Raw genomic sequence first — 17,059 nt, forward strand, 5'->3', positions numbered from 1 at the left:
TAATAAGAAGATCCAATCAATATTCATTAAAGATATCATTCCGCCCATCTATGATACATTAATTAAACTGATTTGATATGTCATGTCAATTGTCATTCTAGTAACATGTGAAATTGCTTGAATCATGCGCTCGATGGTTTTAATAATTAATATGTCTGTAACATTATTAAACAGACATGCTTTAACAAGATTGACGTTCCAAATCTTGTTCGTGTAATTAAAATAAATATAAAATACTAGCTTTCGCCCGCGACTCTTAGCGAGCTTATGTGTTCTTCCAGACTGTACTCTACGTTTGTATCAAATTTCATCGAAACCCGTTCAGCCGTTAAGGCTACAAACTGTAACAAACATCCATCCATCCATCTAAACTTTCGCATTTATAATATTAGTATGAAGTATGATTTATTACACTTACGCACCACTATTAAGATGCGCACTGTTACGCGATGTAACGTTGTAACGTTACGAGGTGTACCATTCATATCTAGCACGTTGCTCGCTGGTATCCCTACTATAAATGCATGAAAGTTCAGGTAACATCGTACATCTTAAGATAAATAAATCGTGTTTCCCGTTCTAAAAAATACTTCAATAGTATTTTACCATATATTTTAATTTTTCGTGACCAAGCAATAGCTAGTCTACATCAATATAGATGTATTTAAATATATAACAACACATAACATTGTTATGTACAATAAATTTCATTATCACAGTCGGCTAAACATGAACGGGTACACTCAGCATACTATAGTAAATAAATGACAAGGGTATGGAGCGATCGGTAAGATTATCTTACGACCTCTTTTGCAGAGTATTCGACCTTTTCCACTAAATTACATCCAAGATCCCGTATTAGTTGTGCTTTTTACGTTACATTTAGGCGATAAGAAAAATGATGCCGTTAATTTGGTATACTTAGCACCAGTTTTGGTGCTGGCTGGAGATATTTAAGGTGCCCCTTAACTGTAACAAAAACATGAAAAAATCCAAAAGGGACGCCCTGTCGCCCTTTCACGTCGCCTGTGGTAAATGTCCGCCCTGGACAGTCACCCTATCTCGCCTTTCCCTAACTACTGGGTATATTTAAGCCTGATGCTACGACTTTTTTAAAGTTAAGAATTTAAGTCAAAATAAATGCACAAATAGGTTTAAAGTACTATTGAAGTAATGTAATTTATTTAGTTTTAATTAAAAGTAGATATACATTAGATAGTTTTTTAAACTGATATTGTAATTTAGGAAGGAAAGAAAGAAGGAAAAAAGAGGCTCTTAGTCTTATTTTAGTAATTATCTCTTACCACGATATTTCCTTAAAATATTGAAAAAACATGGAAAATACAATTCTATTCAAACATAGAGTAGGATTAAAAGAATTTCCTCAAAGGAAAAGATCAAATATATCAAAACGACCATAGTTCTAACAGGAAGGGGAAGAAAATATTAAGTTACAAGTAAAGGGGATCAACAAAAATAAAAGCATTGAATATTAAATATACTACGATTGTTTTTTTTTATATCGACATCTAAAAACGAGTTTGATAAAAAAACATATCTGTAATTGTAACAGCTTTTTGTTGATAGAATTTTTCTTACAATTATCTTATACTTATTTAAATTCTTGTAACATACTTTAAATAAAAATATAAAAAATTATATGAAAGAAACTGTCTACATTCTCTTATTTTTACTAGGACAGACCTTTGATTTGAGTCTTGGTTTAAAACAAAGATATTCAAAACATAAATAGAGGGGACATTTTTTACATAATCTTACTAACGCTATCTATTGATATCCTAAAAACCACATGTCAATTTAGACAATTGTATTTAAATTAATTGCCAATTAGAGATCATTAAATAATAGTTAAATGTTTATGTTTTATTATAATTTTAATGTTTTTTTTACATGTCAATACAAGGACAGGTGGTGTTCTAAATTTGACAACTCATATAGTACTAAAGGAATTAACGGTTAAACGATTTTGTTCACTGCCTCATCTATACACTTTATAAATGTCTTTGGTCGAAAATTACTTCGAATGAAATCGGTTAGTACTTTATCGAAATCGTTCTAAGTACTGATTGCATGCTAATGTTGGTAGAACCTTATAAAAGTTTACGATCAAATGAAAGTCTAGTTTAATTCCGTCAATACTATAAATTTGTTTTAACATAGGTAAGTCCTTTACCGTATTAAAATGTAAATCACACGGCCGATTTAATTTCAAGCTTGGAGAAACTTAATGCGTTGGTGCAAATAATGGACGAATCGATTGTTATAAAATCACATTATCTCACTCTTGACTAAATATTAAACAGTTTACTTCTAATTAATTGTTACGGCTTACTCACGTATACTTTTCTTTTTTTTCCGGTGACGGCACCGACCAGTTTCAGACCCTGTGGGGTCCTTCTTCAGGGCGAGGGTTAAATTATATCGCGTTCGCGTCGCGCCTCGCACTGGGTAAAAAAGAAATGTATACGTGAGTAAGCCGTAAATAATTAATTATAAAATGTCTCACGAAAGTTTAAATAATTTAGTTTACTTCTATTTATAGGTATTTATGACAATTTTTGTTTACCATTACTAGTCATATTTTAAAGTTCTTGTTATTGAAGACTAGCGTTTGCCGACTCCGTCACCGTGGAATTTAAAATTCAAAAGTAAGTAGCCTATGTATTCTTCCTGATTAGCTACATCTATGCCAAATTTCATAAAGATCCGTTCAGTAGTTTGAGTTACAGTAAAAAACACCAATCCATTAATTTCAACTTTCGCATTTATAACATAAGTAAGATATAAGATAGTAGATTTCTAAATAGATGGCAAAGTATTTTAACTAACATTATCTTAAATCTCTCAAATGTAACTAGCTGTTGTTCGCAACTTCTCCCGTGTGAAATTAAAAAATAACAAAAATCATACTCTATATTATTCATAGATAAATTACCTTTCTAACAGTGAAGGAATTTTTAAAATCGACCCAATAGTTTTCAAGTTATTTCAATACACACAAAAATACAAATCCTTCCTCTTTATAATACTAGTATACTCGTAGATAACTAAAAAAATCTTCTAAAAACAATAAGGTCAATTAGGAACAATTAAAGTGAACATACACGAGCGAATAACACTCTTTCAAGGTCAATCGTTATAATTTCATCTATAATAAATCTTAAAAATCGCTTTCGCCTATGCCTTGGGTTTATATAGTACAATTCACAAGTGGTAGTTCGCTATAACGCTCTAAGCTTCTTGTATTACCTCAGAACAAATTGCTTTAAAGCGCTGACCCCTTGGAATATTTACATGCAACTTGCTCGCTCACACATTTATCTTTAAGATCCCTTTTCCACTAACGCGACTTCACGACTAGAGTATTTCCAACTGCGCATTATTTCCACTGGTCTGACTTAGCCAATACAACATAAAAATAGTTGTCTAAGATCGGTATTACGCGGCTTATCGCTTAGTGAAAAATGGTTTTATCTTTGCGTCGAGCGAGTAGTTCAGCGCAGCTGCTAACTTATTATAAGTTTTAAGCTAAGTTCTCGAACACTAAAGTCTTAAGTTACTAAGCCTAAGTTCCTTACAGAATCACTTTTATGACGTCAAGTATAAAGTGAGGCCATTTAGATTTTAAAATAAATCCAGCTAAGATAAATTACTATTTACTGTAACTAAGTTAAATACTAAGTAGTTAGATAATTTTTTAGCTTGATACCATTGTATAGCATCTTTAAACTATGTACAATTATGTATATATTTTTAAATATATTTGCTTATATACCTATACTAATATAATAAAGCGTAAACACACCCTAATTCGTAGTATAGGATGTCAGCAATTACAGCATATTTCTCAATAATTCTTTCTTTAATAAAGAACCCTACGCTTACAACACGCTTTAGACTATATATTTTCACGCTATTAAACTTAGGGGGTAAATAAATTGGAAAACAACCTTCATGTGGGAAATGGAACAAAAACTACAAGCTGCAAACATTAAGGAAGCAAGATTATTATGGTATGGGTAATTTTAACATTTGTAATTGAAAATTTGACTAATGTATACAATGAAATAACTATTTTTTTATATAATTTGATGCCAATGAAATGATGATGACCACGATCCCACCTTAAGTGGTCATGTGCTGGAAGGATGGTACAAGCTACTTTAATAAGTACCCATGTTTGAATGTTTGTTTGTACCTATATATTTAAATTACGTGTTGCTATTTATATCTTCAATCGAATAATTTTTATAAACATCATAGTACTAACTGTTGCCCGTGACTCCGTCCATGCGGAACTAAAAATTAACTTAATTAGTAACCTTTGTGTTTTTCCAGATTATAATTTACATTCATGCTAAGTTAGAGCGAGATTCCTAGTAACAAACATACATGTATTAAAACTTTTGTTGCATTAACTAGTAAGATTATTAAAAAGGATTTGAGAATATAGTTACAAATTAAAATACTTGTAAGTGAATATATATCTTAATTTAAATTCATGTTGCGCCATTCAAAGAATAAATCTGAATGAAAAAGATTGTGAAAGCAGTTCAGTTAAGACTGCGTTTTCTGCGGGGAATTTTAAGTAGAAACAGTGCTTGGGAAAAGCTATGTAAGGCGAGCGAAAATTAAACGCTAATTGGTACATGAATGTTACAATTATTTTGTTAATAATTAACTTCGAATAAAAAACAAAATACTTTGAATCACAAATGAAAGTTTAGACTGTGTCCTACTTAATAGTCGTAAACAATCTATATCTACGAGTATACTAATATAATAAAGCGTAAACACACAGCGTAGGATGTCAGCAATCACAGCATATTTTTGAATCATCCTTTCTTTAAAGAACTTACAACACTCTTTAGGCTATACATTTTCACGCTATTAAAAATAGGAGTTAAATGGATTAGAGAAAACCTTCACGTGGCAAAGAGACCATAAACTACAAGTTGCCAATATCAAGAATATTGACATTTGAAATTGAGAATTTAACACATGTAAACAATAAAATAAAAAACGCACAGGAACGACTACGTTTTCATAAACCCTTTTGTACACAGACTTGAAAGCGAAGCGAATAGTTTGCTGCAAATAATTCGCTGGAATAATCTTCAATTATAATTAAACCTAAATTTAAAATTATCGTTGCTTACTTAAGGTAGTTTGCGAGGTCAATAATTTATTCAACGTCTAATTAGCCTTAGAACACTTTACAAAAATAAGTCTGTCATTTTAAGTCTCTAACTAATACTAATTAATTTTTAACTGTGAAAAATTTTCTCCAAGCAAAAAATTCAGGGTAAAGGTATCTTGCTAATAGCTTCGGCCGCTGCCGGGGACATTTTCATATTTTATTTTCTAATTTGTAACTTGTCGCTCTTAAAGATAATTTAAAATGTACTTAAATGTAACAAGATATAATTTCCTTCATTTCGCAAAGATGAAAATATTTAACGATTTAAGAAATAAACATCTCTTTTCACTGTCACTAAACTATAGATAACGCGGATGTAGAGCTTTCAAGTAAGCCTATGTGTTATTCTAGACAATGTTTGTCCCAAATTTCATCGAAATCCGTTCAGCAGTTTAGGCTATAAATTTTAACAAACATGCATCCATCTAAACTTTCGCATTTATAATATTAATAAGGGTAAGAGGCGTAAGATTTCAATAGTCCGTCCATTATGCATTTAAGTATATCAATAATACTTTATCCTAAACTAGCTGTTGCTCGCGGATTCGCCCCGTGTAATTAATTAATGTAGAATGTTACTCACAGATTACCTTTCGAACAGTGAAAGAATTTTAAAAATCCGCCAAGTAGTTTTTGAGCTATTTCAATACAACAATACAAATCCTTCCTCCTTATAATATTAGTATAGAGGTATAGATTAGTACAAGTATTATTTACAACCTGCTTGCCGTCTCTGATACTACATACTCTAGTTTTACAGCTATAAATAAGTCTCTGATGTTATAGTTTAAACTAGCTGTTCCCATGCGACTTCATTCACATGAAATAATGAAAACAGACATGACATGATGACAAAGCATGGCAATTTTGCTTCCTTGATGTTGGCAGCAACTTATGGTCTCTTTCCCACATTAGGGTTTTTATCCAAAATATTTACCCCTAGGTTTAATAGCGTGAAAATATATAGCCTAAAGCGTGACGTAAGTGTAGTGTAGGTTTTTAAAAAAGAATTATTTAAAAATATGCTGTAATTGCGGACATCTTAGGCAACAAAGAAGTGTGTCTTTACGCTTTATTATAATAGTATAGCTTAAAATATTAATCAACAAATCAACCAAGCTTAATATAGATTGTATCATTTGACAACATTGTAATACTGTCGAGACATGTCCAATCAATTATTTGTAATGCTCTCCTCAACGATAATGGATTGAGTGCGTGTATCGAATACAATCAGCGTAACTGTAGGTTTTCACTGATATGTTACTTAACATTATCTCTGTCCTTTCAAAGGGAAAGAAAGGGATACGAATAGTTATACTTAGGTATGTCGGCTGTAGAAACAGTATTTCACCAGCGCTTGATATTCATAATTTGATTTAATTAATTTTGTGTAGACGAACGAAATGTCTCAAAGTAATTTGTATATGTCATGTCGACCTCAAAGTCGTTATTAGGTCACTAAGGGAGTGTTTTCGTCGACGCATATGACGCCAACGAAATCAACACCAAGAGATTTTTATTTATTTTATTGTTTAAGTTAACATTTGTAGAATAAGTACGGCAGTTACTTTTGCACTTTACGGAATAAATATGGATAATTGAGCTTAGAAAATTTCTAATTCAAAGTTTCCTTTTAATTGACTTGGAAACAAAAGACAGAAGACTTATAAATAACATTTTCCCTTTGTTACTTTGTGTGAGACTTTCCTTTGTTTAGTTGTTTTGAGTTTCAGAAAAAAAATCAAACTGTGTTTTGCTGAGTCTTTTGTTTGTGTATATTAAATAAATAAAATAGACTATTTAATAGTGAATAAATTTATTACGCCTATTATAAATGTCAAGGCAAAAATAATTGAGGAGAATTTCAGCGGAACGTATCTATTAGTTTTCGCTAGGCGCCTCTGAAAAGCCATTTTAATGAGATCTATTTCAGAATCATGGCACGTTATAAGGTACCGCAGGTGCACTAGTTTTATAACGATCTAGCTTTTGCTCAATTTAAATATTTTACAATAAAATGGCAGGTTTACAGCTTTTCATTTTACACTAATGTAAATTTTGTTTACCTTTGACAATATCTACTTGAATTTGACGGTAATTAATATCAGCACTGAAGCGTTGCAGGCAACCGGGACAGATGTTTGCATTCGTATAAATTAATCTCTCTTTAAATGCGCAGCGAACGTGCTACGTCGCATCAGGAATGAGCCTGTGGAAATCTTGAGCAAAATGTACAGCTATAGTTTTTGCAATTAATTTTCAACAGGCGCAATTTGATAAAAAACACTTTCGATATCTATTTTTACTTTGTTCAATTTCAATAATTTGTAGAGACAAAGTATGAAATGTAGTTTAAATAACTATTTATACCTAAAATAATTAAGATGATAACAAAGCTTCTCCCACTTTATATTCACTAAGGGTGAAAGTTAATTAATTTTGCTTTAGACCTGTAATAGTTAGATAAGGACAACAAAACCCTTCTATGTATCCATAACAAATTAGATATAGCCCTGAAAATTATCTAGAAATTCTATTTATATATGAAAAATAAATATAAACGGTGAGTTGTAAACTATACTTTTAATTAGCTAAATAAACTGTAAAATTTGTTTAAATAATATTAAACGTGGTTTCAACCTATAGTCGTCAAATGCCTTTGGAAGGACATAACCGTGGGTTCCCACCACTGATACTCAAACAGGCTACAAGCTATGTGCTATGATTTTGCCACTTTGACGACATCGGTAGCGGCTGTTAGGTGTGGTGAGGGTTCACCTAATAAATGGGTCAAAGACATGTATTTCCTTCAATAAAATAGGGATGCAAACGAATAAGCGTTCACCAGAATCCGTCAAAATGGAGAAGCGAAAGCAGTCAAAGACATCTGCAATTATAAATGCGTGGCCCTTAATGGACCTTAAAGAGTGGAAAGGGAAAGGAACCAAAATTAGGCCTCCGGCACACACATTCATCATACGCAACGCGGAATCGCTTCCACTTAACGTCTGTCTTCTATGTGGTTGTGTTGTTACACAATCGTGCGAAGATGTTAAAGCGGGCTCTACCATTGTTTTAAACATATAGACATTCCGTTTACTTATTATCAATTTTTTTTTTATTACTTTTTCTGGGGGCTTTGTGTCGAAATGATTATAACGCCCCATAAGTCTAAAACTAACAAAACTAAGTTCTCTAACTACTTTCTTAAACAATTATCTTTAATTCGATCTTAAAATACGACTATTATTAGTTTCTGAATATTTTGTATAGAAACGTATTTTAATTACTACGAGTATAGTTAATAGTATTACGAAATAATTACTTTCTGTTACCGTCGTAAATTAAAGGAAGGTTTCCACGAAGGCTTTTATTATTAACTTAGGGTGAAAGTTAATTAAATTTTCTTAAAACCCCCTGTATATCGCACAATAGGACAATATACGACCAAACACACGGAACCCATCGCCCAATTTTATTCGCAGGACTATTAGATTAATAAATTTCATGTAATAACATAAATAACAATGTTTTTTAACGTTAATAAAATGTTATTTTTTTTAATTTTATTATCAATCAAACAGTTTAATGATCATAACATGTAAAATTTCAATGATGTATTTTTTAATCTCGAACATAATTACATGTTTGTATTATTTTAACGAACTTCTATTGCTTATAGTTTCATAACTATACTACTAATATCGTAAAGAGAAAAGATATATTTTGTATGTAACTAAAACTCAAAAATACTCGACCAGTTCACATAATTCTTAATACAATTAGAAAGCTATATTATCATTGAGTAACATAGGATGTTTATTATCTACAAAGGTTTTTATATTTTTTGATTAACGCATACGAAGTCGCGAGCCAAAGTTAGTCTAGCAAATAAATTAATTTAGGGATAAAGATAAGAAAAAACACAAAAAGAACATAGGGCTATATTTCACAATCAATTAACAATTATTACTTTTTTTTTATAATATAAGATGGCAAACGAGCAAGCGGCCACCTGAATCCGCCAAAATGGCGAAGCGACCGCTGCCTATAGACATCCGCATTTGCAGATGCGTTGCCTACCCTTATCCGACGGAGGAGGAGACGCACATAAAGAGGATATTTCCTCTTCCTATGCATCTCCTCCATCGTCAAATCCACTTCCCCTTCCCATCCTCTCATAAGAAAAGGGTGGTAAAGAGAAAGGGACTTAAATTAGGCCTCCGGCACCACACTCATCAGACGAAACACGGAATTGCTTCCATTTCACGCCTGTCTTTTGTGTGATCGTGGTATTACACCGAGCGTGCCGGACCATTCGTGCTAAGATGTTAAAGCGGGCACTACCACTGTTACTTACTTACTTTTGTTTGTACTCGTAAATCCAGCAACAGGTTTTCGAACTCGCGAATAAAAAAAAACATATTTATGTATTCTTCCACGCTATGTTCTAAATGCCAGATTTCAACAAGATTTTTTGAACTATTCTGGAGATATTTAATAACATGCATCCATCTAAACTATCGCATTTATATTACTAAGATATTACTTACGATATATTTTACCGGAAACTATGTTCTTTACCGCATCTAGCGTGTTACATCTTCAGCGGCTAGAAATTTAATTAGTTTCAAAAACTTAGCCTGAGCTTAAAGACTGTTAAATATTGCTTAAGTTTGTATCTCGGAAGATAGCACAGTGATTTACAAACCTTGTGAAAAATATTTTAAGATTAAAACGCATAATTTATATTTTACGGCATTTTTAAATTATCTACCAATTTTTGACTAACTATTGCTCGCGACGTGGTCCGCGTGAAATTTAAAAAATTATTCAATAGCTTATTTAATTTTCCATGTTATACTCTCCATCTATGCCGAATTTCAGTGTGATTTTCAGCTGTTTAGGAGATATTTTATAACAAGCATCGAAACAAACTGTTGCATTTATAATTAGTAAAAATAGATTTTATAACTACGTATAGGGGGCGTGCTAATACTGGATTAAGTACACTTGAGTGATACAGTTTTTATTTAGTTCTAATGCTATTATTAAAAGTAACGGCTCAGTGTCAGTACTTGACTTGTAATCTACAGGTCTTGGGTTCGAATCCCGCTATGTACCAATGTCATTTTTCGAATTTTCATACGTACATAATTTTGTTATTGCTTACCGATTCTAGTATTAGGTTGACCTATATTTCAACGCAGTAAAACTCAAGTTACGTAGTTCGGAAACGCATTTCATTAAATTATCGAACAAATACCATTAAGGGTTAATCATAGCTGGGGAACGGGTCATTAAAATGGTAGAATTCTCATATAAATCAAGGTTAAAACACTATTGTATACATAATTTGTCATTTAAATAAATGATATTCAATATAAAAATGTATCATTCACAGCCATGTCTGACGTCTCTTGAGATATAAACGGTAATACTTTTTATCAATTCCACATTTGTTGGGAAGTCGCGAGATGTCTCTCGGGTGTCGTATATCGTTTTACCTTAAAAGCAGCTGATGTAAATGGATAACAGCTTTCCTTATTTCTTTATTTATGATATACTAGCTTTCGCCCGCGACTCCGTTCGAGTGGAATTAAAAATACAAAAATGAGTAGCCTATATTTCTTCCATACTTTCCTCTATGTCTATGCCGAATATCATCGAGATCTGTTAAGCCATTTAGGATACAAACTCTAACAAACATCCATCCATCTAAACTTTCACATTTATAATATTAGTAAGATGAAAAAATAACAATTTATGACACAACATAAATCACAATATCGAAAAATCCAGGCAAAGGACCTTAGAAATTAGGAGATACAAAGATTAGTTAATACGTTAGAAGGGCAGTATAAAGATTTGAAACTGCAATAGGTGTGTGAATGAGAAAGTGCGCGTTAAATGAAAATTCACGGTCTCTGGATTACGAGTATAGATTGAAATAAATACTCGATTTTTAGTTGTGCAAGTAAACAGTTTAACTGTCTGCAAAACAATCGCAAAACAGTTGTTTAGTCAAAAGTGAGCGCCCGCTGTTAAAGCGAGCCTACAATTTCCTCAAAAGCCGGCAACGCATCTGTAGTTCCTCTGGTGTCGCGGATGTCCATGGGCGTCGTTGACTCCTTTGTGTTCCCGCCGCTCGTTTGCCCCCGACTCATATATAAAAAAAAGTATAAAGAAAAATATTTGTGCATTGAAAAAGAACTATTAAAAATAACAATATTTCAAATTATTTAACTGCCTTGTCTCGAACAAAAAGAGTAAGGAAAGTAATACATTAAATTGTGAGCTGTTCGAGTACGCGACGCCTTGCCTCTATTTTTGGAACGGATAAATTTTATTACTATCGGAGGGGAATTTCCCAGCCAATCAAAACATTGCTAAAATATATTTCAAACGCTACATGGCATTTCACTTCGCGCTTTTTAGATAAACCTCTTTTTTTAAGAAACGCGTGTTCTGAATTTCATATGTTATGACATATACAGATTTTTTTTACGTCACCTTATTTGGCCAAAATCGCGAAGCGATCGCTGCTGGTCGCATCCGCAATTGCAGATGATTTGCCTATCCTTAATCGACGAAAGGGGAGACGCATATTCAGAGGATATTTCCCTATCCTATGCGTCTCCTCCGTCGTTAAATTCACTTACCCCGTTCCTTTGCTTATAAAAACACTATAAAGAGACTAAAATTAGGTCACATAATGAATTGCTTCCATTTTACTCCTATCTTCTGTATGGTTGTGGTATTTGCATAGCAGGCGCCGGCCCATTGGTGTGAAGATGTTAAACTAGGCTATACCAATTTTGAATACTAGATTCATAAACATTGAGAATAAATATGATTGGACTAAGCAAATTGTAAATTTCAATGTTATTGTGCAAGTCTGATAATAATAATATCAAGATAATTGTTAAATAATACTGTCACTCAAAGTATCAAAAGTTAATAGTGCTATTATTATCATAATATTAGTCATGTTGGTCACGACTTTGAACATCGTGATTGTGATCGCGTTTCTTCAGATTCAAAATCAGATATCAGTCGTATCAGTCAATATCGACAATTATCTGATAGTAATCTATTAGACATTTGTATATTGTTATACAGTTTAGATATACAGATGTTTGTTAGAGTTCTTAGCTTAAACTGCTGAACGGATCTCGATGATATTTGGAACAGATGTAGAGCACAGCCTGGAAGAACATATTCTATTTACTTTTGTTTTCTTAATTTAATTCCACACGGACGGCGTCGCAGGCGAAAGCTAGTTTTAAATAATAACCGCAAGAAAAAAGTACATTTCTTTAAAATAATTAGGTAAATACAATTTGTAGTACTCGTATTTCATCATCTTGCGCCTTGTTCTACTCCCGTGGGTCGGCAACAGGTTTTTGTCCTCCACACAACTATATCATGCATCATCTCAATCATCACTCCCTTCTTGATCATGTCACCTTTCACACAATCCATCTCTTTATAGGTCTACCTCTACCGGTGTACCTCCACATTCGTATAGTACTCTTTTATAATACTCGTATTCAACAAACATTTTCATAAACTGTGTTCTTGTGGTATTTGTATTTAATTAATAGCAAGCCGCAAGCAAGTTTTTTTAATTGATAACGTATTGAATTTAAAAAAAAATATATTCTTCTCCAATGCGATATATTTTTTGTAGAAAAAAATGCTTATTTTATTTCAATGGAAACGTTATTTCAAATTTTAAATAAAAAAATTAAAAAAAATTAATTGGCACGAGTTTGTCGAATGTTTGGGCAGACTTAACTCACAGTTAAGTTATAGTTTAAACTAGCTTTCACCCATAACTCTGTCCCCTCGGAATTAAAAAAAAAGTAAAAGTAAGTATTCTATGTGTTCTTCCAGATATCTATCCTCTAAATTTATACAAAATTTCATCGAGATCAGTTCAGTTTAGGCTACAAACTCCAACAAACATCCATCCATCTAAACTTTTACAATTATAATATTAGTAAAATTTACTGAAAAAATACAGCAGTTCTTTTACGCAACGGATGAAGACGACAAAAGGCGGATGACTCCGATTGCTCGAGCTTTGTGAAGGCGCGAGCCAATCTTCCACATGAAAGCAAAATATTCTCTTTCTGTCGGAGCAAGCTGCAGCTTTAAATTGGATAATATTTTATTATTAGATATATCTTTTCTGTGGAAAATAAAATACTAGCTGGTATACGAGACTTCGTGCGCGTCGAAAAAAAAAATAGTATAGCTTACGCTACTCAGTTAACGTAATAATTTTTAAATCAGTCCAGTAGTTTTTGAGTTATTTCAATACATACATAAATAACAATATTTCCTCTTTACAATATTAATACAGATAGTTATAGGTACGTTGTTGTTTTAGGCCTATTTGATTTTTAGTTGTGCAACTAAACAGTTGAATTGGCTCTGTAACAATCGACAGTCGCACAACACAGTCGCTCTTAGTAAGCATTTTAATTTCAAACTAAACATAACTAGAAATAGGTAATGAAATAAAAATAGTTTGAGTTAAATTTTTAGTAATATTTAATTTTGATTCACTTTTATATTTTTATAGAATCTTAAAATAATAGCTATTATTAATATTAATATAATAATAAGTAATGATACAATCGAATAAATAGAAAAATCAGCCAAAAATTCATTATCCATATTGATATATTCTGGTATTTCAGTCGTGGTTTGTGATTGTAAATCTATTTGCAAGGTTTCATTTTTTTGAACTCCAGTTGTGCTGCTGATAATCTGTTCATTTTTAACTAACGTTGCCAACTCCGTTGTAGAATGCATTAAATTATCTTCAACTTCAAGAGTCCGTGCAAATGTTCCATCGTCTGCTTCATTGGAACTTGTAGTTGTGAAGATGTCGATTGCTTTGATATCTGACTTAATAATTATTTTATTTCGTTTCAGTGGTATTACTATATCATCTTTATCTGTTGAATATTTAATTAAATTATGTGTGGTGCTAGAAATCTCAGATGTATCTTTAAATACACTTCCTTTTGTCCAAGAAATCGTTGATGGGTGTAAATAATTAATGAATTTACTTGCAGTTGTTTTTGTATAAATTCCTTCTGTCAAAGTACTTGGAGTTAACGTTGTAGTTAGTTCACTATCCATTACATTTAAATTCTGTTTGTTGCTGGAAATCTCAGAGGTATCTTTAACTTCACTTCCTTTTGTCCTAGAAATTGATGGATGTAAGAAATCCCATAATGTTGTCGAAAAACTTACATATTTAGTTGTTGTTGTTTTGATATTACTCCCTTCTGTTGAAGATCGTGGAATTAACTTTGTGGTCAGTTCAGTATCCATTACATTTGCCTTACTAGTAGTACTTTCGTCGTTTTTATCAGGCATATTAGTATAAATTGTCTTAAAACTCGTTGCTATATCTCTATTTGTTGTGGGATCATAAAGGGTTTCGGGTAAGGCAGTTGTGGTATCTTGTTCAGTGGACGAGTGTATGGCATAATTTAATTCAGTAGTTATTGATAATGTTGATGCATAGGTTTCGTCTTCGATTTTTGGTGCTTCTACAGTAGTACCTAGAAGTTTGGAATCGATCCATTCTATGTCAGTTTTATGTGTAGACGTTTCTGTACTTAATATTGTTTGTGATGTTGCTGGTAATTCTGTATTTAACATTACAGCACTTTGAGATGTATCTGTGATGTAGACAACTTCTGTTATATCAGATAATTCTTGTGTTTGAATATTAGTAGATTGTTCTGGTGTATTAAGAAATTCTGTATCGAGCAAATTCATAGCAATGTCAGGATGAGTAATATAGTCATTGTTTTCATGGATTTCATTAGAATATCCGACTGTTATGTCAAATTGTTGTTCTGTTATGGTTTGAATATCTGGTGTATTTTCTACTGTGGTAAAATCATAAAATTCTGTATAATCATAGACAGAATTATCGTATATTTTACAAAGTTCTTTATCGTACAACGGTGGGATGTAGCGAAAAGAATCAATAAGAACTACAGAGCCATCATTCGTCTTGCCTTTCAGAAAAATCTGAAATTAAAATACCAAAATGTAATTTGATTTACGAATTGTATATACCGTAATACATTTACATATCTCCATCATCATCCACTTGCCTTTATCCCTTACGGAGGGTCGGCACAGTATGCGCTGCTCTTCCATACGTCTCTATCAGCCATATGTGATTCCACTCCTTTCTTAAGCATATCCTTTTTCACACAATCCATCCATACTTTCTTCGGCCTTCCTCTACCTTTGTAGCCATCCACATTCAATCTTAACACTTTCTGGTTTATGTCCCCAACGTCCTATCCTATCCCCGTAAGGGAAAGAAAACATCGTGATGCAAAATACATATCTGCGAAGATATACAAAGACATGATCAACCCGGATTGGGCTATCGGTTGACTATGGAGTAACCACTTTGGACTCCGAGCCGCTCAGTGGGGACGTATTGTGAGGCGATGATGAAATTTATTTTTTAAATAATATAGAATATTGTTACGGATAGATTAGAGATAATGAATTTACATACATATAATTGTACTACCTCATTAGACCGTTACTTGGTTTTCCTCATAAGTATGACGGAATACCTATCGTTAAGATAAGTATTCCGTCATGTGCTTTTTTACTTATATGCTTTATTAAACTTATTTCCTTGATTTTGTACAATGTTAGCAATAATTATTAATAAGATTTTTTTCATTGAATTAATATACTAGGTATCAGACAATTAAGAGGACATAAAATATGTTTGCATGAATGCTAAAAATAATGCTCTTATGCCTCAGAAAAATAATGTCATTTAATTCTTAAATCTGCGCAAAAAATAATAGGTAACAAACTCGATAATCTATACATATAACAAAATTGCAGTGTCTGTAAAATCAAAAGAAAAATTCCAGATTTCTGGAAGATGATATTTGCGTTGCTGATAACGAACAGCTTGCTAGAAATGTTTTTTTAAATTCACATCTAACTGTAACAATGTACAAAATAAAAGAATTTTTTGCCATTCTGCCTTCATTGCTAATATTTGCGGTGTCCATTTTTAAGAAATAAAAATACTCACATAACCATTGAAAGCTCCTAAACCGGACAGCGGTATTTCTACAGTTTTCCATCCAATTTCAAAATCTGGACTCAAAGGCGAGATCGTCTTCTCTCCCACCACAGTATCAGAGCCCGAAGCCGCACTATAAATTTCTATAGATATAAAATCGTTGCTTGATACAGTATCCATATATAGATTAACTTCCACAATCCCCGTAGCATTCATTGGAAACTTGTAAGAAACAACGCAACTTAACAAATTCGTCGGCGATATAAATGTCCTGCTCAATACATGTGGACTCTTCAATAAAATCGTGTTATAGTTGCCTAATTTCCATTTCTCCGGACACTTGTATACAGATGAAAATTGTATATCAAACTCTTCTTCGAAAGGATACGTCACACAATCTTGATGCAACTGTACAGTTAAACAGCGAGGAATTATTAACAGTAATATATATTTACGTTCCATTGTATACGACTACGTTGTATAATAATTTAATAATAAATACAATAACGCGAACTTCAATACCGAGTTCGGATAACCTTGAATTTATACAAACGGTCATTTTAGAAATAACTATTAATTTCCTGCATTTCGATTCAAAACTAAATAAATAAATGTACGACTTTCTTATATCAATGTAATTTTTTCATTTAGTTTAGGTATTTTGTCAACATTTGAGATAAACTAATCGAAACTAAAAATGTAAGGGAAGGAATCCTTTTTTTTTTCTCGCTGGT

General features: G+C 32.2%; 1 protein-coding gene across 1 annotated transcript; it reads right to left on the bottom strand.

Annotated features, from left to right (window-relative positions):
- Positions 1 to 13,261: 13,261 nt before the first annotated feature.
- Positions 13,262 to 16,787, bottom strand: LOC106111514. The gene is made up of 4 exons (XM_013293632.1): positions 16,335 to 16,787; positions 14,311 to 15,289; positions 14,025 to 14,196; positions 13,262 to 13,421 (listed from the first exon to the last, which is right to left on the bottom strand). The coding sequence occupies exons 1-4, from the start codon at positions 16,785 to 16,787 to the stop codon at positions 13,262 to 13,264; spliced, it is 1,764 nt and encodes a 587-aa protein (XP_013149086.1).
- Positions 16,788 to 17,059: the final 272 nt, after the last annotated feature.

The sequence above is a fragment of the Papilio polytes genome, unplaced genomic scaffold, assembly GCF_000836215.1.
Source record: "Papilio polytes unplaced genomic scaffold, Ppol_1.0 DF824158.1, whole genome shotgun sequence".
Lineage (NCBI taxonomy): Eukaryota > Metazoa > Arthropoda > Insecta > Lepidoptera > Papilionidae > Papilio > Papilio polytes.